Raw genomic sequence first — 26,692 nt, forward strand, 5'->3', positions numbered from 1 at the left:
GGCTATTGTGAGGCTGCACCTTCTTCCCCCCAGGATGAACATAACGGCAAGGGGGAGAACAACCGGGCCCCAAACCTTGGCCAGAGAAGGAACAGCTGCAAGGGGCTTCTTTTCTCCTTTCCCTGCCAGGAAGAACACCTATATGAACTTCGAAACTCAGAACCGGTACCCGAGTTTTGCTTGTTTCCCTCCTCCCTCCCAATCCCTTTTCCTTTTGTGTCGTGTCTTTGAGATTGTAAGCCTGAGGGCCAGGGCTCTCTCATTATTAATCTGTGGAAGTCACTTTGGAAGAGCGGGGTAAAAATGCTGCAAACGCACAAACACCAAACACAGACATTTCGGAACGCAGCTCCCACGACGTCTGGGCCGCCTGCCAAGTCAGTGGCCCAGGCACGTCCCGCCTCCAGGTTCCAGCCAGCGGAGGCCGGTGGCTCCGAGGTCAGTGGGGCAGTGAATCTGCTCTGGGTTTTTCGTGTATGTCCTGCACCCCCGCCCCTTTAAAACAGCAGCAGTGGTGGGTAAGGAACCGTGGTGAGTAGGGGTGGTGGGAGCTTAACCTTTTCCTCCAGAGCCATTTTGCCAACGAAAATCCCCCCCGCCAATACTATACACCCCCTCCCGAGGCACCGTCTGTCTATCCGGATTGTATCCCCGCCCCCCCCCCCCGCCCCCGTCTGCTTGTTTTAAAAAGTGGTGAAAAAGAGACAGACGATTACGTCTTTAACATCATATCCAGTCTGGCTTGAACATTCTGCAGATAAGCTGCAGCTCTCTGGCTCATGGTATGTTTCCAGCAAGGAGCTGAGCAAACTGCCTGGCAATGCGTCCCCCGCGCGCCGTCGACACATTCCCCCTCCTTCCCCGTCCGCTGCTTCTCCTGGGGACTTGCTGATTATTCTTTTCCACAGTCTTCCTCAGAGGGAATGAGCTCACTCAAGCAGATGTTTTTCCTTAAGAGGCACTAAAGCGGCAAAAGGAATTGGGAGGGGAGGGGAGAGAGAGAAGTCTTTTCTTTGCTTACAAGGCGAAATTCTGCCTGACCGATTCTGGAGCCCAGATCTGCTTGTCATCAGCCTTGAAGGAGTTTGACAGTTTTGCGGAACTGGAGAGCTGCAAGGCAGAATGGGGAATGGCGGGGGGGAGATAAGGCTACATACCTGCATGCCAGGGTTTGCCCTGATTAGGGGGGGAACATGCCCCAGGTGATGTAATGTCATGCACTTGTAAAAATCAAGAGGCACAGAGATTGCTAATAGGCAGTGTGACACTTGTACAAGTCACGGCCATCCCCAAGGTAACAGATTCACTCCAACCTCCCATAACCTTTAGCACACCAAAGCAAGGAGAAATAAAAACAAGGTGTCAGTGCAATTCGAACAGCAGGTGGCTCGAGCAAGTGAGCCAATCTACAAACTACCAAAACAAAAACAAAAAAACCTCTTCCTCTGTGTGCTAAGGCACATTTAAGCCTCCCTCCCCTAATAGATTAATTCCAAACTCCCATATGTTTTAGCGTGCCAAAGCAAAGAGAAATAAAAACGAGGTGTTTGTGCAATTTCAGCAGCAGGTGGCTCAAGCAAGTGAGCCAATCTACAAACTACCAAAAAACCTCTTCCTCTATGTGCTAAGGCACTCTCAGGCCTCCCTCTCCTAATAGATTCACTCCAAACTCCCATACTCTTCAGCACACCAAAGCAAGGAGAAATAAAAACGAGGTGTCCGTGCAATTCGAACAGCAGGTGGCTCGAGCAAGTGAGCCAATCCACAAACTACACCAAAAAAAGAAAGGCAAAGCCTCTTTCTCCCGCCCTGAATGGGGTGTAGCTTATCAAACCAAAGGGGGGAAAGCCTACTTGCACATGCTGTCTTAATCCCAAATGTAGCGACCGCCAAGTAGCAGCAGCACTACCGCCCTAATGTGGTGGGACCACCAGCCAGTTATGGGCCGGCCACACCAGCTGACGACACCTTCTCACTCCGCAATGGCACGTCAAGCTGAGCACAGCTAAGCCGCCGCCGCCATCAACGCTTTCCGGAACATGTCTAAAACTCAGCTGGATCCCAGGAACTGAGCCCTGGCTTCAGATATTCACTGCAAGGGTGGGCCGGCCCTTGTTTTGTCCAAAAAGAAATTCCCTAAAATGGTACATTCCATTCCCTCCAATTCCACCTCTGACTCATGGAGGAGCTCATCCGGCAGGGGATGAGAGAGAAAATAAGAGCCCAGGACAGGAGAGGGGGAAGGAGAGGGAGAGACATTTTGTTGGACACTGGAACCTTACTTTACAAAAAGTAAAGCTTCCTTCACAAGGAAGACTTGAATCCTATATGCTGGGGTGGGCAAGTTCGGGAGGTCTGGGGGCCATTTTCTCACTCCCTGGACTCCCCCGTGGGCCAGACAACCCGCCCCCCACGGGTACCCAAACAGGGGGAATTAAAAATAAAAAAACCGAAACAAAAGGATGTCCGGAGCTGCTTCAGAGCACCAAACAGGCCACATTTACCTTGCAAACAATCTAATTTTGATCCTTTGGGTGCTCTGTAGCAGCTCCAGATGACATTTTGTTTGCAATTTTTTAAACATTTTTCGGGGGGGTCTCCCCCATACTTCTGGGGGAAATGGGGGCACTGGGGGATGGGGGATACAGATTGCCCACCTCTGCTATAGACTAATGGCGAGCTCATTCTCCTAGCGTGGATCCTCATGTGGCCAGAACGGAGCCCCCCAGGCACAAGAGGGAAGCATCAGTGCGCTTGGTGGAACCCCACAGTTTGCAGAAGTACAAAAAGTATTTAGGGGACAAAAACTAATGGAAGGAAACCTCCAAAACTAGCCCAGTAAGAGCAGAACATGCTCAGTGGGTACAGAATGGTGACTTGACTACTGGGGAAGTGTAGGATGGAAAAAACAGGAAGACAGGGAATGTAATGGAGCGCTGTGCAAAAGGGCATGGCTGGCTTGCCAGCATTCCACTCTTGTCACATTTTGTCGCAAGTCCTCACTGTACGTAAAACCGCCCCAGCTCTTCTGCACAAAACAAGGAGTTTCTTTAGCACCTGCATGAGACCGTCAAAGTAAGTGCATTGTTCTGTATTCAGTCTGGACCCTGAACGGCTACCTAAATTGGCCAATTGCCATCTCATAAATGTGGCGAAAAACTCAGTCCTCTCTTCCCTTACACCCCCGCCTCCCAGTAGAAGTCCAGTGTTTTCTCAAAACAAAACAAAAACCTTAAAAAAATCAGCATTTTGAGGTGAGCACCCTCAGCCTTCAGGGCCTTTCCTTACTTGGGGTGTTTGTCATACATGATGGGCAGAAATTCATCCACGGGCAGCATTTTAGAGAGTGGCTGTGCACTGAGCAGTTTCTGAGCCCCCTGCCGTGAGATGACGTAAGCCAACGTCCAGTAGGAATATTCAGGCACCACCAGGTTTCGCACGTCCTCCACCAGCTCCTCATCCTCCGAGTTCACCTGTTTCCTGCCCAGGTAGCTGAAAAGACACAACCCGGGGCCTAGTTGAGCTCACTCGTTTCTTCTGCCACTTTCCTCTTCTGGCGGAAGTGGCGTAAAAGAGAGAGAAAGGGGTGGCAGAAAGGAAGAGAGAGAGAAAAAGAGTTGGGGGAAAGAGAGAGAAAATGGGGTGGCAGAGAGAGGGAGGGAGGGAGAATAAGGGGTGGCATAAAAAGAGAGAGAAAATGGGGTGGCAGAGAGGGAGGGAGGGAGGGAATAAAAAGAGAGAGAAAATGGGGTGGCAGAGAGGGAGGGAGGGAGAATAAGGGGTGGCATAAAAAGAGAAAATGGGGTGGCAGAGAGGGAGGGAGGGAGGGAATAAAAAGAGAGAGAAAATGGGGTGGCAGAGAGGGAGGGAGGGAGAATAAGGGGTGGCATAAAAAGAGAAAATGGGGTGGCAGAGAGGGAGGGAGGGAGAATAAGGGGTGGCATAAAAAGAGAGAGAAAATGGGGTGGCAGAGAGGGAGGGAGGGAGGGAGGGAGGGAGGGAGGGAGGGAGGGAGGGAGGGATGGAGGGAGAATAAGGTGTGGCATAAAAAGAGAGAAAATGGGGTGGCAGAGAGGGAGGGAGGGAGAATAAGGGGTGGCATAAAAAGAGAGAAAATGGGGCGGCAGAGAGGGAGGGAGGGAGGGAGGAAGAATAAGGGGCGGCATAAAAAGAGAGAAAATGGGGTGGCAGAGAGAGGGGGAGAGAGAGGGAAGGAGAATAAGGGGTGGCATAAAAAAAAGACACAGCATACATCAGGTCCCAGTCCAGCTGTGCCTGCTCCAGTTCATCCATCAACCGCAAAAGTCGCTTCTTGAAGTAAGCCTCAAACCGCACGTCGTCTTCCAAAACGATCGACCTCTCCAGCCCCCGTTCAACTATCTGAAAGGAAAACACACACCCCTGGTGAGCGGGCGAGAGCGGTCGTCCTGCTCCATCACAGACCTCTCCCAGAACTGTGGCAAGGAAACCAAGTCGTGGATTCCGTTCCAGGGAAACTGGCACCGTCTGCTGCAGTAGCAACGTGCTTGCTGCCGAACTCAAAAGCCCTGGACTCCTCTTGGAGGCCATGGAGGGTACCAACATGATGAAACAACCCCCACCCCGCCCCGCCACCAGCCCCGGCCCCCTCGGCCTGTCGCTGAGCTCGGCGGAGGCCTGACACTGTCCCCAAATCCTCCCTCCGCTGGCTCTCCTCCATGCTGTGCTCCTTTGCCGAATCTCGCCCGGCCGCTTACCGCTTTCCATACGCGGTGGTGGCTGAGGAAACAGCCGACTTCTCCCTTGGTGAGGGTCCTGCCCGCAAAAGCATCATAATAACCCGGTAGCAGGTCCACACCCAGTTTCTTGATGTCGCTGCTGTTCAGGGCGCTGGAGGAGAAGAGATTGGGGAGGCTAGCGGAACAGCATGCCAAGAGCAGCCCGAGAATCGGGGAAGACGAGAGGGCACGCGACCCTGCAGAGATGCCATCGGGGGTCCCGAATGTGGTGCCAACAGGGTGCCACGTGAAGAGCTCCTCAGCCCAGCTTTCGATGATGCCCGGCGAAACTGACTGCAGTTTACAAAAGCTCGTGCTTTAAGGCGAGGTGGACAGAAGGTAGATTGGGAACAGGAGTGGGTGCCACCTTGTTCTCCGCCACAGGCAGCAGAATGTTTTGGGCCAGCCCTGGTATTGAGGTATACTGCCACTGAAGCTGGAGGTTCCATACAGCCATCATGACAAACAGACATTTCCTCTGCAAATTTGCCCTTCTAAAGCCATCTCAGGGAGCGGCACAGATGACATCTTAGGGTACGATCATAAGCAATTTTAGACAGAAAAATGTCTGACAACTCCCAGCATGCTGGGGCATGCTGGGAGTTGTCGGACTTTTTTCTGTCTAAAATTGCATAGGATTGTTCCCTAAGGCAGCAAATTCCATAGATCGGTGGTTCCCAACCTTTCGTATCTGATGTCCCACCGATCACTTTATCAAGGGACGTGGGTCCCACCATGACAGGAGGGAAAAGCCCACTATTGCCAAGAAGGACATTTCTAAGTTTACAGGCATTCTGTTATTTATATTTATCACTGGCAGCAAGTTTTAAGGGCATTCAAAATCAGAGCATTATCATTGGGAGTAAATTTGACAGCGATGCCTTTAAAACACAGAGAAACAAAAATAACAATTCCATCGGTAGTGAAAAAAGTTACAACTAGCATGCCAGAAGGCCGTCAACGGATCATCCGTGGCAGGTAGGTTTGCCAGGAGGTGGCACATCGCACTTGCAGGTGGACACGGAGATCGAGGGAGAGCACATTCTTAGGCATGGGTATGGAAACCCCGCGTCGCACGAAGACTACTTCTACGTAGTTCCGCCAGCCGAGAACCACGGTCATAGATCACAGCAGCCCTGCTCTGCGTAAATACAAAAAATGGTGACAGAAGGCACCCCCAAAGCAGGGCCAGCAACTCACCTTCCGTCCACCGCGTTCACCAGCAGGGGGTCTATCTCCAACTCCAAGAGCGCGTCCAGCATGCGCTGCCGGCGGTCCGGGCGCCGTGCCAAGTTGATGAGGAAAACCTAGAAGGCAAAAACGGGAGGTCCTAGCAGCGTGAGGGCAACCGGAAAGCAGAGCTCGTGCTGCAGGTGGGACTGCAGCGGCCTTCGCAGTCTCTGGACCTAGGGGATGACGCCATCAGCGTCACCTTGGATGCCAACGCAAAGGCCAAGCTGGATCACTTACGGTTTTGTATTATGTTTTGCTACGTTTTTGTGTTTTATGGTTGTAAGCGCCTTGCCTTGTAAACCGCTCTGAGAAGATCAGCTAATGGGCGGTCTCGAAATGCAATAAAACAAACAATAAAACAAACTCTGGTATCATCATCAAAACGTGGCTTGTGCAACGTACGCCACCACTAAAGCAAAGGTACTGTATGACTTATATTTAAATGAAAGGCAAGCTCCTAGTCCTCATGGGGCTGAAGGATGTTTTGAAACTACGTGGGAAAGTTATTTTTGATTAGCAGAGACGCTGCCTTCATCTGCCACCTCTCTCAGAATTCCCCATCCCCTCTGGGCATTGCTGCAACCCGCACAGTAGCTGGGGGGGGGGGGGTGTTTCCCAACAACAATATATTGTTCCCTATGGTAATGCCAAGTAATTTGGGGTGGCTTGGTCTCTTCTCGATTATCCCAGAGTGCAGGACACGGAAGAATGGGCTCCAGTGACAGGAAGCCAGATTCCGGCTGAACATCAGGAAAAACATCCTGACTGTTAGAGCAATACAACAATGGAACCCATTCCCTAGCGAGGTGGTGGGCTCTCCCACACTGGAGGCATTCAAGATGAGGCTGGACAGCCACCTGTCAGGGATGCTCTGACTTGGATTCCTGCATTGAGCAGGGGGTTGGACTCGATGGCCTTGTAGGCCCCTTCCAGCCCTGCTTTTCTGTGATTCTTCTATGATTCTATAATGCAGTATGCTAAGCCTCATGTCAGAGACATCCACATACATGCTATTGAAACAGCTTTCCAAACGTTCACCCCCCCGCAATGAGGACTGGAGGCTTGACTTTTGAAACAAAACAGGAAGCCAGCATGAAAGTTCCCAAACAGGGGAGAGAGGGCTGACCCTTGTAACGGCCTGGTGTTCACCCAGCCCTGGAAAGCTATTTCAATGGCATGTATGCAGAATCCACCCTTTTGACACAACACACAGACGGTCCTAAGTCTTTCTCTTACCTCGTCAAACCCAATTTTGGTAGGTTGCTTCGGGGGGAGGTAAACATGCCTGGAGGGGAACATGGGAGGTCCGTCCACTGCAAGAGAGACACAAAGCATGGAGGCAGCGCTCCTCGTGGGAACGCGCCTCGTGGAGCTTTCACTCCTGTTTATTGATGAACATTTGCGTAAGCCAGAAGTGGGCAACCTGGCTTACACAACACAAAGCACTTTGCAATAAGTCCAGGCCGCTCACAAAAGTGATCGGTCTCTCTCCTGGCAGCCTGCTGAGTGGGGACAAAGGGGGAGGGAGAGAGAGAGAGACAGAGAGAGAGAGAGGAGGGAGTGGCAGAAAGAGAGGGGGTGGCAGAGAGAGAGAGAGAGAGAGAGAAGGGGCAGCAGAGAGAAAAGGGGTGGTATAAAGAGAGAGAGAAAGGGGGCAACAGAGAGAGAGAGAGAGAGAAGGGGCAGCAGAAAGAGAGAAAAGGGGTGGTATAAAGAGAGACAGAAAGGGGATAGCAGAAAGAGAGAGAGAAAAGGGGATGGCATAAAAAGAGAGAGACATAGTGGTCCTGCCCACTTTGGCTCTGGCCCTGCCCGCTGTTTGCTTCAGCCTCCGACAGATTATCCTTGAGGGAATGCGGCCGTTGACGGAAAAATGGTTTCCCAGTACTGGTGGAAGCCATATACTGATTTGGGGAAATAAGAGAGAGGGTCAGATTCCGAGATAATTCTGTCTGTAGTGCCACACTCAAGAGACAATAAGCACCGAGATCTGGATGAGGCTGTTGTTGCCAGGAGACAGCCTAATGCAAGACAGAGACATTTTGGAGACTACAGAATTAGGACTGATGCACCTTAGAAAAGCAAATTTATCTAACTATCCGCTGCCAGGGACAGGGAGCCCACTTGGATCTCCCCACCTCGGATTTTCAAAAGCTGGCCAGATGGCTTTCCCTGGAGTTGGAAAAGATCAACCGGACATGGATGTGGAATCCAGACCTGTAGGATCCCAGTCAGAAAAAAGCTGCATCGCTTCCCCCACCAGGGTCCCCTGCGGCCGTGACGGTTTCGGGCCATGTGTGTGCACGCACACTGACTAACCCATGGCCTCCAGGATGAGGTGCACGAAGTTGATGCGCTCGTCCTCCAGCGTCTGATGCGACTTCACCGGGACGTTGATAAACCCGAAGTGCTCTTGGTTGCACAAGTACATCTGGGCTCCTGCACATAAAACAGAAAACAACCTATTGTAAAAAAAAATAAAAGCTTTTCTAATGAAGGGCGGTCGAAGCCTTTTAAACTAATTCAACTAAAAATGTGGGCCCCACATGGCTGACAGGTTCCTCAGCTTACGGTTCCCTTGCCCCATTCTGTGCCAGGCCCTCCACACTCTTCCAAACACCTCCCACTTTGGTACCTATAACACCGATTCTTTTCTTTCTTTCTTTCTTTCTTTCTTTCTTTCTTTCTTTCTTAGTTTTTCTTTCCTTCTTTCTTTTTCTCTTCCTTTTCTTTCCTTCTTCCTGTCCACTTTCTTTTTCTTCCTTCCTTCCTCTTTCCTTTTTCTTTTTTTCACCTTTTCTTTTTTTTTCTTTCCTTCTTTCTCCTTTTCTTCCTTTCCTTTCCACTTTCTTTCTTTCCTCTTTTTTTTTCTTTTTCAATTTTTCTTTTCTTTCTCTCCCTTTCCTTTTTCCTTACCACGTTCTTTCTTTTTCTCTTTCCTTTCTTTCTTTCTTTTTCACTTTTTCTTTCCTTCTTTCTCTTTCCTTTTTTCTTCCTTCCCTTTTCTCTCTTTCCTTCTTTCCTTTCCACTTTTTCTTTTCCTTTCTTTCTTTCTTTCCTTCATTCCTCTCTTTCTCCCTTTCCTTTCTCTCTCTTTTTCTTTCCTTTTTTATTTTTCACTTTTTTTCTTCTTTCTTTCCTTCTTTCCTTTTTCCTTTCCTTTCCACTTTCTTTCCTTCCTTCCTCCCTTTCTCTCTCTCCCCTTTCTCCCTTTCTTTCCTTTCTCTGTCTCCTTCTTTCTTTCCTTTTTCCTTTCCACTTTCTTTCTTTCCTCTTTCTTTCTTTCCTTCCTTCCTTCCTCCCTCCCTTTCTTTCCTTTCTCTCTCTCTCCCTCTCTTTTCTTTCTTTCTTTCTTTCTTTCCCCTCTCCCTTTTTCACTTTTTCTTGCCTCCTTTCTCTGTCTTTCCTTCTTTCCTTTTTCCTTTCCTTTCCACTTTCTTTCCTTCCTTCCTCCCTTTCTCTCTCTCTCCCTCTTTCTCCCTTTCTTTCCTTTCTCTGTCTCCTTCTTTCTTTCCTTTTTCCTTTCCACTTTCTTTCTTTCCTCTTTCTTTTCTTCCTTCCTTCCTCTTTCCTCTTTCTTTCTTTCTTTCTTTCTTTCTTTCCCCTCTCTTCCTTTTTCACTTTTTCTTGCCTCCTTTCTCTGTCTTTCCTTCTTTCCTTTCCGCTCGATCCAGCGCAGGAAGCGCCGTTGCCCCCTCCCTCCTACTCTCACCTGTGACTTGACAGGAGTGCGCAAAGACGATGATGTCATCGAACGGCCACGTGTAGCCGGGGCGGGGCGGGTGAAAGGCCAGGCCGGCGGTGTCAGCCTTCCGCAGATCGATCAAGAAGGCAGCATACACCATGGGGACCGCGAAGCATCCGAGGCGCTGCCGGTTCTTGGTGGGGAAATAGTCGGCCGTCCTGCGGTAGTAACCCTGGCGCAGGGGAGAGATGTTAGAGCCCCCGTGGTGGCATGGAAACGGTTTACCGCCCAAATTTTCTTTTGGGGGCGTACTCCTGGCCACCAGGAATCATCCTGAACAGAAAAGATCTCACAGCGTTTACGAGGGAGGCCAAAGCTACCTCGGGAGCGCTGGGATGAGGGGAACGTGCCGAGAAGGACTCCCTGCACTGCCTTGGTTCAGAGAGCGAATTCTAGCGTTCCAACAGGGACTGGGCATTGGGCACACATCTTGCTGGCGTTGACAGGATTCCACTGATTCTGGGTCCATTTCCAAGCACAATCCAAGGTGCTAGTCCTTCCTCATAAAGGCACCCCAAATATCAATTTTGACAATGTTTTCCTCCAGAGACAACTCCCAGTTCGAGGCAGCCCTGGGGAAAGTTCATTCTGGTGGCCCCTCTCATCTTTTGGTGGCCCAGGCACTGCCGTGGCAGGCAGCAGCACCAGGGATGGGCGGGCCGCCATTTTAACTTCCCATAATGCCCCAGAACAACGTCACATCCAAGGCATCTTGGGAAATTAAAGCAGCACTTCATCCCAGCTACCAGATGTTGTGCCAGGCTGGGTGGGTGGGTGGAGGAATTAAAGGGGGGGAGGACAGGTGTCAGCAATGGCCCCCACCAGGACACTGGGGCCCTGGCAGTCATCCAAGTGTGTCCTGGTCTCCTCTAAGTCGTGCCTCTACATACAAGGCGCTGCCACAGAGAAAGGCCCCTCGCACTTTGCCACCAACTGCTCTACAAATCCGCTGGCAAAACCCAAAGTTCGTCCACCCAGACGTCTTACCTGAGGCGTAATCCCGCACCAGAAGTTAGAGTAGTACGTCTGGGATTCCATCATGGGGGCCACAACGGATTTGTTTTGTGCAATGAGGAACTTCAAGGTCTGGTTGTTTGTCAGGATGCAGTCAGTGTCGGCAAACTAGGGACAGAATGAAAACACACACGCCGTCTCTAGTTGGAAACTAGATTCTCCACTGCGATCCTGGCGGGTCCCACACGTCCCTCCAACAGAAATCATCTGTGTAGGTAGAACATCTCCCCCATGTGGCTTTGACGGGTTTCAAAAATGGCCACTCTAAGAGAAGACAAACGGCAGACGGGTGGGGTTGGAGGAGATGAGGAAGGGGGCGACTGGCTGGTAAATTCAAAGGAAGCCATAAGAGGTGTTTCTTTGGGGTTTGTGAGGGGGAGAAAAAAGTAGGATGCTAAGATGCCCTCAGTTTGGGGGGTGAAGAATAGGTTAGATCAGCCTCCCTCAACCTGCGGCCTTCCAGATGTGGAGATGTAGTCCAACACATCTGGAAGGCCGCAGGTTGGGGAAGGCTGGCGTAGATGAAAATTTGGGGAGGGGGGAAGACACATATGGGGGGGGGATCCAGACGTACATAAAAGCAGGTAAAATGCAGGAAATTAAAGTCAGAACCACTCGAGTTAGCAATTTCCCCCCTACTGATGATCAGATCAGCTTACCAAAATGTAATCGGCCCGTTCAGCTCGGGCAAAGCTGAGAGCTTCCTGTTTGAGCCTCATGACATGTTCAAAACGCGCATTACTCCAGTGTTTGGGCCCAAGTTCATCAGGGTAAGAGCTGCAAGAGGAGGCAGGATTGTAAGCTGGGCAGGGAAAGGCTGTGTATTTTATTTTATATAAGAACATTAAGTAGACCCGTGAGGGATCCGACCCAGGGTCCATCTAGTCCAGCATTCTGTTCACAGTGGCTAACCAGCTGTCGACCAGGAACCCACAAGCAGCAGCACCTATTTCATGCAGCACCTATTTCATGCAGGCATACTAGAAATCATAAATAACCTGACACGATAGAAATGTACAAAATTACATACGGTGTGGAGAATGTGGAGAGGGAGACATTTTCTCCTTCTCTCATAATACTAGAACCCAAGGGGGTCACCCCATGAACTTGACTGGTGGGAGATTCAGGACAGGTAAGAGGAAGGACGTCTTCAGGCAGCGCAGAGTCAAACGATGGAATTCACTTCCACAAGATGAAGCCACCAATTTGGAAGGCTTTAAAAGTGGATTGGACAAATGCCAGGAGGAGAAGGCTATCCAGGGCTCCCTGTCCTGGTGGCTATATGCTGCCTCCAGTACCAGAGGCGGTATGCCTATGTGCACCAGTTGCTGGGGAACATGGGCGGGAGGGTGTTGTTGCGCTCATGCTCTGCTTGTGGGTTCCTGGTCGGCCTGGCCACTGTGTGAACAAAATGCTGGACTAGATGGACCCTTGGCCTGATCCAGCAGGGCTCTTCTCATGTGCTTATGTTCTGAAGCACCACGAACACGTGCCAAGTTAGCTTCACTAGGTAATCATCAACTCAGTCCCTCCTGTACTTGTTCAAGAAACACTATGGCACGTTTTAAGTTTCCAGAGACTGTTCTCCCAAGCTGCCAGGGGGTTCATAAGCTGGAGCAGAACGAAAGAATTATACAGCATGAAAAGCTCACTGTGTGTGAACTCCTTCAATTCTCTGTCCAAAAACAGGATTATACTTGAAGGACCGCCTTCACCCATGTCAGCCTGCCGACACTTTTAAGATCAGAAGGAGAGGCCCTTCTCATGTGCCCACCCGTGAGAGGTGGGTGACCACACATGAGAGGGCCTTCTCTGCAGCGGCCCCACACATTTGGAACAAGCTGCCATCGGAGGTCCGCCATGCTCTGCCATTGCAGGCTTTTAAGGAGGCCTTGAAAACGTATTCTTTCCCTGCAGCCTTCTCTTGTTGTGACTGCTGCTGTTGTTGCTGTTATTGCCGCTGTTGTCGCTGCTGGTTTTGTCAGCTTTTATGGTTGTTTTTATTGCTATTTTATTGTGTTTATATTTTTATCACTTTTAATATTTTAACAGTTTTTATGTATTTTACTGCGGTGAGCCACCTTGGAAGGGCTTCTGCCCTGAAAAGCAGCCAAGATTTTTTAAAAAATAAATAAAATAAATATAGGGCAAGAATATAAAAGTCAATCTAGTCCAGTGTCCTGGAACACAGGCAGCTGGCTTATACTGAGTCAGATCCTTGGTCCATCCAGCTCAGTATGGTCAACGCTGGCAGCAATGGCTCTACGGGAATCCAGGCAGGATTCTTTCCCAGCCCTTTCTGGAGAAGCCAGGGATCAAACCTGGGTCCTTGTGCATGCAGAACAGGGGCTCTGCCAACTGAGCTACGGCCTCTTTTCACAGTGTCTAACCAGAGCTTCTGAAAAGCCCACAAGCCACAAACCTCTGCACTGCAACAGGTACTCTAAGGCATACTGTCATTACACATGGAGGTTTTGTCGTTGGTTATTGTGGTCAAAGAGCTGTGGTTATTGATGAGTTTCTCCAGTCCTTGATAACAGCTTTAGAAGAGTCCTACTGGTTTAGACCAAAGTAGGACATTTAGTCCAACATCTTGTTTTCCACAGTGGCCAACCAGATGCTTCCAGGAAACCCACAAGCAGGTTAAGGGGAGACATGACAGAGGTGTGTAAAATTATGCATGGCGTGGAGAAGGTGTATGTAGCAATTTTTTTTCTCCCTCTCTCATCATACCCAACAGGATCATCCCATAAAGCTGAAGGGTAGGAGGTTCAGGAGAGACCAAAAGAAAGGCTCATTCACACAGCGGATAGTTGAACTGTGGAATTCACAACTATGAGATTGTGGCAAAAGCCACCAGCTTACACTGTTTCAAAAGGGAATTGGACAAATTAATGGAGGAGTAGAAGGCGATCAACAGGCATCTATCTATCTATCTATCTATCTATCTATCTAATTAATTTCTTAATTGCCCATCTGGCCGGTCACCTGGCCACTCTGGGCGAAGTACAATGGTACAATTTAAAACAGTAAAATTATACATTAAAACATTATTTAAAAATACCCTAACCCACCCCAAATGCCTGCCTGAACAACCACGTTTTTAATGCACGGCGGAAGTTCATTAAAGAGGGGGCATGGCAGAGTTCCCTAGGGAGGGAGTTCCACAGAGTGGGGGCCACCACAGAGAAGGCCCTCTCCCTCGTCCTCACCAGCCTAGCTGTCCTGGCTGATGGGACAGAGAGAAGGCCATCTGAGGCTGATCTTGTTGAGCAGCCTGTCTGGTGTTGCTGGAGGTGCTCCTTGAGATAGGCTGGGCCGGAACCACATAGAGTTTTAAAGGTCAAAACCAACACCTTGAATTTGGCCCAGAAAACAACTGGTAGCCAGTACAGCTCCTTCAGCACCGGAGTGATGTGATCTCGCCGGCGGCTGCCTTTAATCAGGCGAGCCGTCGCGTTCTGTACCAGCTGCAGCTTCTGAACCGTCTTCAAGGGTAACCCCACATAGAGCGCATTACAGTAGTCTAAACGAGAGGAGACCAGGGCATGTACTACTGATGGGAGCAGATGGTCAGGAAGGAAGGGGCACAGCCGCCGTATCAGATGCAGTTGGTACAGCGCCATCCGGCTCACGGCTGTATTGATGGCTAATACAGGAACTCTGGGATCAGAGGCTACGTTCCTCTGAATACCTGTTGCTGGGCACCATCAGTTGGAAGCTCCCACAGCATTCATATCCTGCTTGTGGGACTGCCCTTAGGGCATCTGGTTCACTACTGTGGGAAATGGGAAAGTGGACTAAATAGGCCTTTGAACTGATCCAGCAGGGCTCATTTTATCTTAAGCAGAACATGAAGACATCTCCTACCCGCAGTTTATTTTATTTTATTTCTTATTACATTTATATCCTGCCTTTTTTCCTCTTGCAATGGACCCAAGGTGGCTTACATGTTCCTAATCTTCTCCATTTTGCCATCACAACACCCCTGTGAGGTAGGTTGGGCTGAGAGTCTGTGACTGGCCCAAAGTCACCCAGCGAGCTGCATGGCCTAGTGGGGATTAGAGCCCAGATCTCCTCAGTCCAACGCTCTCATCACTATGCCACATGGGCTCTCCCTGGAATTGTCCCTGCAGCCACTCCTATTCTATGGCACTTTGCCCCTGAACATGAAGGTTCCTAATAACCCCATCTCCACAAAGTTATGGATGCCCCTATTTGGTTGTTTCTGGTATTCGAAATCCATCAGGATCGCCCTTCTTTTCTGCACACACTCTTAAGAAAAAGCATTTCTTGAAATCCCAGAGAGCTGACCTGAATCACCTAAGCTTTACCTGGGCTCATCCACAGGTCTCCACTCAATGTGCCGGTAGTGGCCTTCCACTGCAGTAAGCCATTCCCGCAGCATCTCCGTCGTGTTGTCCACATTGTGGTCAGTCGCGCACCTGTGAACCCATATTGCAAAGCCATTAGCAACAGCAGACAGTGAATTCAAGTTGGCAGGATGTGCCGGGGGGGGGGGGGGAGTCAGAGATGCACCTAGCAATCATAGAATCATAGGGTGGGAAGGGGCCTATGAGACCATCAAGTCCAACCCCCTGCTCAATGCCGGAAGCCTGATTCCCAGGCGGTCTCCCATCCAAGTACTAACCAGGGCTAACCCTGCTTAGCTTCCGAGATCAGACGAGATCGGGCGCATCCAGCCCTTTGCTTGACGTCATAGAATCATAGGGCTGGAGGGGGCCTACAAGACCGTCGAGTCCAACCCCCTGCTCAATGCAGGGATCCTGATTCCCAGGCGGTCTCCCATCCAAGTACTACCCAGGGCTGACCCTGCTTAGCTGACGAGATCAGGTGCATCCAGCCCTTTCAACTGGGCTGCACTGCCCTCCAGATGGCTTGTCTAACATCGAAATCCCCACGGTTTGAGGCTTCAGTTTGCATCGACCCACACAAAACATCAAGGGCAACAGTTACGCTTCAGAGAGATTCTAAAACCGATATCCTCAGAGAAGACAAGACTGGCCTAGAGAGACCAATGGCCCAGTTCAGTACCATAGCTTTTAGGATATTCATTTCCAGGGCGGCACCAACACTCGGCATGATTGGGCACGTGCCAAGGGCCCACACCTCTTCAGGGGCCCACTGACCAGAGTCCCCTAGAGTTGCTCCTCCCCTTCACCATCACCATCATTATTATTATTAAACAGATGTAAATACTGCTTATTATATTTTTAAAAATATCTTCGCCATTGCAACTGGCTTGTTCACCTGCCTCTCGTTCTGGTGAGGAGGAGGAGATGCCACGGCCTGCTTGCTCCTGGGCTCTCCGCCCGCCAAGCAAGCAAGCGGGGGGAAGGAGGAAGAAGAGGAGGCGCTCGAGCCGCTGGGGACAGTGGCAGTGAGGAGGCAGATGCACTGAGGGAGGGGGCCCATGGAAGGTCTGTTGCCCGAGGGCCCTCAAAATACTAGAACCCAGTGGGGGCCTCCTATGAAGCTGATTGGTGGGAGATTCAGGCCGGAGAAGAGGAAGGACTTCTCCACACAGCGCAGAATCGAACTACGGAATTTGCTACCACAAGATGTATAGTGATGGCCACCACTTGGGATGGCTTTAAAAGGGGGGTGGACAAATTCCAGGAGGAGGAGGCTATCCGTGGCTACTGGTCCGGCTGGCTATGTGCTACCTTCAGAACCAGGGGCAGTGAGCCTATGTACACCAGTCACTGGGGAACATGGGCGGGAGGGTGCTGTTGCACTCCTGTCCTGCTTGTGGGTTCCCGGTCGACAGCTGGTTGGCCACTGTGGGAACAGAGTGCTGGGCTAGATGGACCCTTGGCCTGATCCAGCAAGGCTCTTATGTTCTGATGTTCTTAACCTGGAGCCGACACTGCTTGGATGGTATCAGATGGTGTCAAGGGTGGGCATGCACCTGCCAAGGGCCACACCCCAGCAGGGGCCCACTGACCTGAGCCCCCAGGAGTTGCTCCTCCTCTTCCCCATTGCAAGCGCCCCTCGGACACCTGGTGCTGGCCCTGTTCACCTCACGTGTGCTCCTACAGAGCAGAAAATAAACTTGCCACCCTGAACTCCTTTGGGTCAGCGTGGCACGCGTGTGCGATGCGCAAACATGACGTCTCATAAAGAATTCCCAAGCTTCTTAAAGCGTAGGATGCTGGCTTAATACCAGGCCCATGTAGTTCACTGCTGCCTTCTATCTGTGGTCACAGGCAGAGATCTTGCTCTCCTTCACTCATCAGAGAGCCCAAAACTGGAGACACGTGGGTTGAACTGGGATCGTCCGAATACGGAGCCCACGCTCTGCTACTCAGCTATAGCCCACACCCATCATCTGTGCCAGGGGTAGGCAAGCTGGAGCCCTCCAGATGTTTTGGACTACAACTACAGCATGGCCAATGGACAGAGGTGACAGGAGCCGCAGTCCAAAACATCTGGAAGATGCCCAGTTGCCTGCCCTTGATCTATGCACACGCTGCTTTATATTGAATCAGGCCCACTGGTCCAAGTAACTCAAGATGGTCTAGTCTCATCTGCAGCAGTTCTCCGCAGAGTCTCAGGGTAAAGCATCTTTCCGGTGGTGCTGCTAAAAATCCCTTTCTGGTAGGCTGAACTGGGGACCTTGGCTACACAGTGCCTGTGCTCTACCCCTGAGCAATGGGCATTCCCCCAAGAATGACTCTGATGGGACTGAGACCCACAACCTTTGAACAACTTCCATGCTAGCGAGCTAGAAAGCCAGCGCGCTCCCCACTGGCCCACAGAGCGAAACAAGCAAAAAAATCAATGTGGGCTTATAACAGGGGCGGGGAACTCAGGCCTAGGGATAAATCCGGCCCTCCTGCATTCCCCAGAAGACCCCACTCTCTTTCCCCCAACCGCCAATGGTTTGGTGGCTTTTGCGCAGCTTTTTCCTCATCCTCAAAGGTTGAATTGCCTCTCCTAAAGCTTAGTTGCTGGCAGTATGAAGTTTAAACTACAATGTGCTGGGGGGGGGGGTAATTTTGGTTCCACTCACCACTGAAATGTGGGCCCCAAGTGCTTCTCTAAAATTGAACTGGGCTCTCGGGCCGAAAGAGGTCCCCCTTCCTGGCTTATAACTTTTGAAAGCATCTTGACAATGTAGCCTTCAGTGTCAGAACCAAGGTGAACTTGGCCTGAAGGCTGCCGAACCCTCTCATCTCGCCCAGTATGTGCCGAACACTGCAAATTTCCCTCAGCACTGGCTAGGAAGTCTGCAATCTAAACGGCACTATTACAAGCCGGCGGCATTCCCTCTCCCCAGCCAATTCCTTGAAATTACATGTTTGTTTTCCAAATGGCTCGTGATCCGAGTTTGGCTATGCCAGCACATCATCTCGGAACATATTTATAGCTTGTGGCTTGTACTCTGTGTCAGAACCTGCCTTTACTGGCGTGTCTGCTTTTAAAGGGACCGCTACGCTTCTCATGGAAGCTTGCCAAAGTTTTATTATTAACATTTACTGCTGCTACTCCTCATAAAGTACTTTGGAAGCAAGGCATTGTGTAGCGATTGCATTAAAGGGAGCAAAGCTTTCCGACAGATGTGCAGTCTAAAAGAGACACAGGACACAGGAAAGGAAGAGCAGAAAGTAAGAGTCCAAATGCTCCAGAGAAGAGGTATATTTTCAGATGACGTTGAGACAACTGCAAGGAGGGAGAGATGCGGACGTTGCGGGGCGGCATGTTCCAGAGAAAAGGGGCAGCAAGAGAGAAATAGAAGGGGATTTAATCAAGAGGAAAGCCAAAGAGAAGGAGACAGTAAATAAAGAGAACACAGGGAATAAGGAGTCTTCCAGCTGTGGTTTTTATCATGCAATCATCCAGCCTCATCATTTAATTTTAGGGGGGATCAGACATCATCACCTTCCACTGGTAACCCTCCTGTGTTTTCCCACCGTTTCTTCCATCTCTTTTCTTTCCACAAAAATATCTGTTCAGGAGGAAAAGATGGCGTAGTTGCACAGTGGCTGGCTTCACACAACACGACCAGCCTGAGTACGGGTTAAGTATGGGTTGTCGCTGAACCATGGGTTGTTGTGTTGTGTGAACCCAGCCAAGCTAACAAGCCATGGTTTGTTAACCACAAACAACCCGCAAAGAGAACCCATGGTTTGTTGTTGGAGTGTGAACTGTGGGTTGTTCATGGTTAACATGCCATGGTTTGTTAGGGCAGCTGGTTTCAAACAATACAACCCACAATTCAACAACAACCATGGTTCAACAGAAACCCACACTCAACCCATACTCTGGCTTGTCGTGCTGTGTAAACTGAGTCAATGTCTTTTGAGTGGTAGCAGTAGGAGCCCTCTGTCTCAACACCCGTCCCCCAAAAGAGTGGAAAGCTAAAGACAGAGTCGCTTAGACCAGATGCGATAAGAAAACGGAACTTGGTGATGGAAGAAACAGGGGCCAGACCAGATGCAGGAAATCCAAACAAGCAGCCAAGCTAAGAACGGAAGAAAGAGAGAGGGGAGCTGAGAAAGAGGCAAGCCAGGAAGGAAGAGAATTGCAACAGTTGATCTGGAAAAGAATAAGGGAGTAAGGCAGCATTTTTGCAGAGGAAGGAGAAAGAAAGAGCCCCCAACCTTGATTCAACCAGACGTCATGCACTCTCTTTAAAGAGAAAGAAAGGCGCCCTTAAAAATGGGGTGTTAAGGAAACATTTGCAATTAACTGGTTAAGCTACTGGCTAGCCACCTATGGGGTGGGCATCCCTTGGGGCATGGGGCACCTTGAGGGAGGGGGAGCAACTTTACAGCAGGCAGGTGGCACCTCCCAGCTTCACCAGCTATAATCCTGGCTGGGTTGAATGCCTCCTGATGATGACCATCACTGACCCACCTTAGTGGAAGTCACTGCACCCTCATTGCCCCATCAGTGAAGAGCTACGGGGCTGGTCTTCTAATAACGTTCTAGGAGGAGAGTATTGGGATACCAATGTTGAGATGATGGCCCCAATCCACATGCAGCCTGCAGGGATCTCTGTCTCACTGGATGATTCATGCTGGATTTGGGGAGAGGGTCGTGAAGGACCACTGTAAGCTCTGGAGGGGATGCCTGAATTTAAAAAGTTTGAGAAACACCAGGTAAAATTAAAATGCCTCTCCTGCAGTCCCAATCCAACACATAGGCACCCATTTCTGTATGTGTTCATATATTTATTTGTGGACTTCTGAAGTGCCTTTCAGGACTTAAAGCCCTCACATGGCAGCATACAAAAACTAAACAGAACACCCTTCTCCAACCTGGTGTCCTCCAGTTGTGTAGGATTACAGCTCCCAACACCCCCCCGCCAGCAATGGCTAAGGTGGCTGGGGATGATAGGAGTTGCGGTCCAACACATTTGGAGGACACCAAGTTGGGGGAGGCTGAAATAGAACAGAATAATCCACAAATGGAGCCGAAGACCATAAGAACGTGAGAAGAGCCCTGCTGGATCAGACCAAGGGTCCATCCAGTCCAGCATTCTGTTCACAGAGTGGCCAACCAGCTGCCCACGGGAAGCCCACAAGCAGGACACGAGTGCAACAGCAGTCTCCCGCCCACGTTCCCCAGCAACTGGTGCACAGAGGCTCACCGCCCCTGATCCTGGAGGTAGCACAGAGCCATCAGGACTAGTAGCCATTGATGGCCTCCTCCTCCAGGAATTTGTCTAACCCCTTTTGAAAGCCACGCGAATTGGTGTCCATCACAACGTCTTGTGGGAGTGAATTCCGTAGCTTGACCCTGCGCTGTGTGAAGAAGCCCTTCCTTTTCCTTGTCCTGAATCTCCCACCCATCAGCTTCATGGGAGGACCCCAGTGGGTTCTGGTATTATGAGAGAGGGAGAAAAATGTCTCCCTCTCCGCTTTCTCCACACCAGGCACAATTCTGTACAGCTCTGTCACGTCTCCCTCACTCACCAGAAGTCCTTGAGCAGCCAGAGGTGCCAACCATGTTCATTCTGGCAACGCAGCAGCTGTGTCACATTAGGAGCCAGCTGGCCGCAATATCTCCTTGTACAGTGCCCGGTTTCCCCCAAGGAGGGCAATGCTCCCCCCGGCCCACACCTGCCATCACCCCGTGGCAGACTACCTCTTCAGACTCTAATACAGGATAAAAGACATCTTCTCGTCAGCCCTTTGCTCAGGAATGCCGACCTGCAAGGAACGTCTTGCAAGGAGAGAACCTTTGAGATGCCCCCCACGCCCCCCCGCAAAAGTTGCACTTCCCAAATTACTTTTCCGAACTCGTGTTAGTGTCCGGATTCGCAGATGCCCTGCAAGCGGCAGGGTAGCTCCGCATGGCCTGGGCCCGTCTCCCAGCAGTCTCTACGGCAGACAGTGACATGGCCACGAAACATGCGCAGGCCCATGGGTGGCACAGTTTGCGCATAGGGGACAATGCGCCAATCTCTGGAAAAAAATGAGTGTGCCATTTGTGTGGTAAAGGAGGAGTGGGGCTTGGATTGCATCAGCGGCCCTGATCCCTCACCATATCATACTTTCATCCGCTGGAGGCCCTGTCTGTACAGGAACGTACCAGTGGAGGCCATTGGCTCCGATGTCAGTGGGGCGGTGAATCCGCTCCGGGTTTTTGTCAGAACTCTAATGGAGCTATCCAAGGTGCAAAGCTCCTTTAGAGTTCTGACTAAAACCTGGAGCAGATTCACCGTCCCACTGACATCACAGCCAATAGCCCCCACTGCACCCTAGTACACAAAGGAGTTGCATGCGCAATCTACGTCCTGCTTTTCTGGATATGGATCATCTTCAAAAGCAAGGGCTGGACAGCCATCTGTTGGGGACGCTCTAGCTCTAGATTTCCTGCACTGAACAGGGGTTTCTACTAAATGGCCTGCAATGGTGTTCGTGGGCAGGGGGTGGTGGTGAGTAGAACAGAATCTACTGATAGATTTTTGGGCGGCTTGCAGTAGATCAGCAAGGGCTTCCGACTCCCAACGTCTGGACAACAGCAACAACAAAAAGCTTTTATTCCCTCCTAAATTAGCCTGCTCAGATCAAGAAAGTTCTGCGAAAATGGGACTAGGCTGGTGTGTGCAGGGACGTGTGCGCAAAAATTAATTCCTGGGCTGAGCATGTGCTCAGAGGCGCCCTTGTTCTGCAGTTCTACGTCTGCCTTCTCGAGCTACTATTTTGTAGCTCTGGCTTGGGGGAGCTATTAAAAAACAAAGCAGGTCCTGTAAACCTAGAGTCTGTCCACCTCTGCCCTACAAGCCCCGCTCCAACGCCATGATTCTATGAGTGATTTTCAGGCCATGGTTTATCCAGTGGTGTAGTGGAGCCAGGGTGCGCTAGCACTGGCACTTTTGATGACATCTGCCAGGCACTTTTTGTCGTCATCTGCCAGCCCCCTCAGACTTCCCTGTTCCTTCTGAGCTTAGCCGCAACCCTCACAGTAGCTGGGGGGAAACAGATTTTCCAAACAATAACGTATCCTTCCTTGTTGTAATGCATAGTATTTTGGGCTGGCTTAGTCTTGAATGGGCAGTTAAGGCCCATGAGCTTTACAAAAGACCTACTTCTACTGGAGAGGAAACCTGCTAGAACTGGTTTGTTAATATGGAGAGACACAGCTGCCAGTATTTGGGGGCTCTCCCTGGGGGCGTGGCTCTGGGGACAGTCATGATGAGTCAGAATTTTCCACTACACCACTGGGTTTATCTCTGTCAGAAGATGATCAATATTGCACATCTGGATCTGCGCATCAGTCGCTCACAGGCACACCCCTTGAGGAGCGCGTGGAGATGTCATAAATGTCCCAGTGAATAAAAAACAAAATTTCTCAGGGAATAAAAAACACTAGCAGTAACGCAATGCCAGCCATTCAAACCAGCATGGCCGCTTTACAAGCTAAGATGAACCATTTCTGGTGTGTGTTTCAGCTGCTGAGTAAATAATCAATAACAGGCACACACACACACCCAAGCCTGGTGTCTGAGGCAGTCACCTGGGTTAACTGCCCTAAACATTTATTATTTATTGATTACATTTCTATCCCGCCTTTTCTGCCAAGGAGCCCAAGGCAGCATAGATTTTCCTCCTCCTCTCCATTTTATCTTCACAACAACCCTGTGAGGTAGGTTAGGGCTGACTGGCCCAAAGTCACCCAGTGAGCTTCACGGCCAAATGGGGATTAGAACCTGGGTCTCCCAAGTCCAACACTCTAAACACTACACCAGGCTTCCACAACCTGGTGTCCTCCAAAAGTGTTGGCTTACAACTCCCAGCATGCCATACAGGCTGGGAATGATAGGACTTCCAGTCCAGCATGTCTGGAGGGCGCCAGGTTGAGGAAAAGGGGAGAAAACGCTCAAAATAGTCTTACTCTCTCCAGCAATTTTGAACATGCCAGGAGCATCAAGTCCAGAAACATTGCAGGGGAAGAAAAAAAACTGTGTTAAAAAAAGAAAAGAAAGGAAGAATAGAAACCAATACAAAACAGACTACAGATTTAGGTTCCCACCCCCCTGAACTGGATTGAGACACCAGTATTCGTCTGCATTGGTTTAACAGAGCTCACAGATGGTAAACAGCTCATGTGCTCTTTAAAAAAACCCATTATACTACTGGGATAAGGTTTCCTACACACTCACAGAAAAGACTGTAAAACATGCTTGCAGTGGATAAAGCTTTGGAACAGAGAGAAAGGAAATCCCTCAATCTCTGTAGACTGCTGAGATGGGGATAGGGGAGAAGAGACCCTGCAAAGCTGGGAGACCACACCCTTTGGGGTGGGGGGAGATAGGGGGTAGGACAACAGGAAATGCCCTTTGGATGCCCAACAAGTCTCCGCTGAAAAGCACTAGGGAAACTCTCACACCTCCTCCTCCTATCCTGAAGAAGAGTTTCGTGTAACTCAAAAACTTGCTATCACACCTATATAATCAGTTCATTAAGAAGCAAAGGTCTGAACTATTTGGGACTCTGTCTTCACAAACCAGCGTGGTGAATACTTCTGGCCATAATCCAGCCCAGTGTACCACTGTGCAGGGCTGGGGGGGGGGGGCTTTGTAGTTCTGGAAGCACTTCTAGGATTTCCCTCCCTCCCCTCCATGCCTTTGTCTCCAAGAGGGCTGAGACCCATAGAAGATGAGACGGACACGCAGGAGTGCAGGATACGCATCTGACGGCTGTTTCCTGGGGCTGCTCACCTCCATAATGCCACATATCATTTTAAATGGGAGGGGGGATTAGTTCTTTCAAAAACGTATTCTTGTTCTTATATGCAGCTCTCTGCCTTGATTCTGCGCAACAGGGACGGCGCTTTCTCCATCAGACCCTGTTGCATCTGCAGGGGTCGTCACCAGGCCGACCCCAAAAGGGAGCAACTACTAGTAAAAGAACAACAAAAACGACACCCCAAGAACACGAACAGACAAAAGCAGCCCAGAGGCAGGGCAGTTCCACACTGGCACCATTCAACACTCTCCTCCTTGCCTGGGCATCCCAACTTCCACGGTCGGAGGCACGCAAGCTCTTACGCACCCCAAAACCAGACAGCTGCGCGCACTGGGGACACAGGCCCGCCCCCAAAACTGGGCTCACACACCTCCTGACGGAGATGCCCCCAAACCACGCAGGCACGGCGAGGCGCCTCGACGCCGCGAGGCACCCCACGGTCACCCCCAGCCGAAAGGCGCCTTCGCACGGCCGGCCCAAAGCACAGAGGCAGAGGAGGGGGCCCCGAACCTCCCAGGCCCCCGGGCGCCCCAAAACACGATCGGCCCGGGGCGGGGGGAGATGCTGCAATCCGGGCGCCCGCCAAGCACGCGGCTGCCCGCCGGAGCGCCCCGAAGCCGCGCGCGCGCTCAGGCGGCCGCCCCACAGCCAGGGCCCCTGTCCCGGGCGCCCCAAGCGGGGCCGGGGGCGCCCCCGACGTGCCCCGGCCCTGCTGACCCGCCCCTCCCGCGGCGGGGCGCCCGGCGACGGAGGCCGGGGCCGGGGCCCCTCACCAGAGGGAGACGCGCTCCGCGGGGTAGTCCATGCGCTCCAGGGCGCCCAGGTAATGGGGCAGGGCGTGCTGGGCGTTGCGGGCCAGGACGGCGATCAGCACGCGGGGCGGCGGCTCCTGCCGCCCGCCGGGGCTGCCCCCGTCCTCCGCGGCCGCCGCGGAGGCCCCCGAGCCCGCGCCCAGCAGGAGGACCAAGGCGCACGCCCGCAGCCCGGCGCCGCCCGCGGCCATGTCTGCGCGACCGGGGGCGCACGGCGCGGCGCGGGGCGCGCGGGGGCGGGGCGCGCGCCGAGCGGGCGGGGGGCGGGGCCCTGGTGGGCAGCGGCTTCCTCCGACCGTCGGGGGGTCTGCGCGCCGGCCTCCCCGACCCGGGGCCTCCAGACGGGCTGGGCCACAGCTCCCGCCATCTCCCAGCCGGCTCTGAGTTGCAGCCCAGCCCATCCGCAGCCCCCCAGGCTGGGGAAGCATTCAGACTGCCCCTTTTCCAGCCCTCCCTGGAAAGACTGGATCGGGGGCCGCTGGCCTTTGCCTCGAAGCCAAGGAAGCTCCTAGTCCTCATGGCGCTGAAGAAAGAGCTGAATTCACGACGAGCTCAGCTGCATCAAGTCAGCCCGTCTAGCCCTGTACTGACTACCCCAGGGGTGGGCTGGCTGGCTGGCTGGCTTGCTTGCTTTTATTTACAATATTTGTATACTGCTCCATATCTAGAACAGACTTTGGAGCGGCGAACACGAGAGATAAAACAGTAAAAGGATAAAACCATTAAAGCACCAAATTAAAATTATGCTTCTTTAAAAACAGAATACCAATAGAAACGTTGGCTGGTCAGTTAAGGAATGCCTCCTGGAACGGGGCTGTTTTCAGGAGGTTCCGGAAACACCACAGTGTTGGTGGCCTCCACGGGCAGGGAATTCCAAAGAAAGGGGGCCGCCACACTGAAGGCTCTTCTCCTGGTGGACTCCAATCGGGCCATCGGCCCATGTGGAACCATTCTTGTGGCCCTCCAGAGGTTTTGGCCTACAACTCCTAACATCCCGGACATAAGAAGAGCCATGCTGGATCAGACCGAGGGTCCATCCAGTCCTGTTCACACAGTGGCCAACCAGCTGCCCATGGGAAACCCACAAAGCAGGACATGAGAGCAACAGCACCCTCCACCCATGTTCCCCAGCAACTGGTGCACATAGCCTCACTGCCTCTGATTCCGGAGGTAGCACATAGCCATCATGACTAGTAGCCATTGATAGCAGTTTCCTCTAGGAATTTGTCTAACCCCCTGTTAAAAGGCTTCCAAATTGGTGGCCATCACTACACTTTGTGGAAGTGAATTCCATAGTTTGACTATGCATTATGTGAAGTCCTTCATCTGTCCTGAATCTCCCCCCAGTCAGCTTCATGGGAGGACCCCTTTGGGGTCTCATATTATGAGAGAGGGATAAAAATGTTTCCCTCTCCACTTTCTCCACACATAATTCTGTACACCTCTATCATGCCTCCTCTCACTTCCTTTTCCTAAGTTAAACAGTCCCAGCTGTTGCAAACTTCCCTCACAGGGGAGCTATTCCAGCCACTTGACCATTTTAGTTGCCATTTTCTGCACTTTTTCCAAATTTATGATATCCTTTTTTACGTGCAGAGATCAGAACTCTACACAGTATTTTAAGTGTGGTCACACCATAGATTTGTATAAGGGGAGAATGATCTTCGCAGTTTTATTTTGAATTCCTTTTCTCATTATAACTAACATGGAATCTGCCTTTTTCAAAGCAGCAACACACTGTGTTGACATTTTCATCAAGCTGTCCACCACAACCCCAAGATCTCTTTCCTGGTTGGTCACCACTAGCTCAGATCCTATCAGGTTATACTGAAATTTGGGATTTTTGCCCCAACGTGCATCACTTTACACTTGCTTACATTGAACCACATTTGCCACTTTGATGCCCAT

The 26,692-nt window shown here is 51.2% G+C and overlaps 1 protein-coding gene across 1 annotated transcript in view; it reads right to left on the reverse strand.

Moving 5' to 3' along the window:
- The window catches only part of CERCAM (cerebral endothelial cell adhesion molecule), a 31,449-nt gene extending 6,470 nt beyond the window's left edge, over positions 1-24,979 (reverse strand). The window contains exons 1-11 of the mRNA XM_084821056.1: positions 24,746-24,979; positions 15,084-15,194; positions 11,409-11,526; positions 10,723-10,857; positions 9,703-9,907; positions 8,310-8,429; positions 7,227-7,303; positions 5,958-6,064; positions 4,737-4,869; positions 4,253-4,380; positions 3,289-3,492 (exon numbers count right to left, since the gene is read on the reverse strand). Coding sequence (XP_084677182.1) covers positions 3,289-3,492; positions 4,253-4,380; positions 4,737-4,869; positions 5,958-6,064; positions 7,227-7,303; positions 8,310-8,429; positions 9,703-9,907; positions 10,723-10,857; positions 11,409-11,526; positions 15,084-15,194; positions 24,746-24,975 — 1,568 coding nt within the window. The 5' untranslated portion in view covers positions 24,976-24,979. The remainder of the gene's footprint in view (positions 1-3,288; positions 3,493-4,252; positions 4,381-4,736; positions 4,870-5,957; positions 6,065-7,226; positions 7,304-8,309; positions 8,430-9,702; positions 9,908-10,722; positions 10,858-11,408; positions 11,527-15,083; positions 15,195-24,745) is intronic.
- Positions 24,980-26,692: the final 1,713 nt, after the last annotated feature.

The sequence above is a fragment of the Heloderma suspectum genome, chromosome 14 (assembly GCF_057233095.1).
Source record: "Heloderma suspectum isolate Gila_16-S chromosome 14, 16-S_ref, whole genome shotgun sequence".
Lineage (NCBI taxonomy): Eukaryota > Metazoa > Chordata > Lepidosauria > Squamata > Helodermatidae > Heloderma > Heloderma suspectum.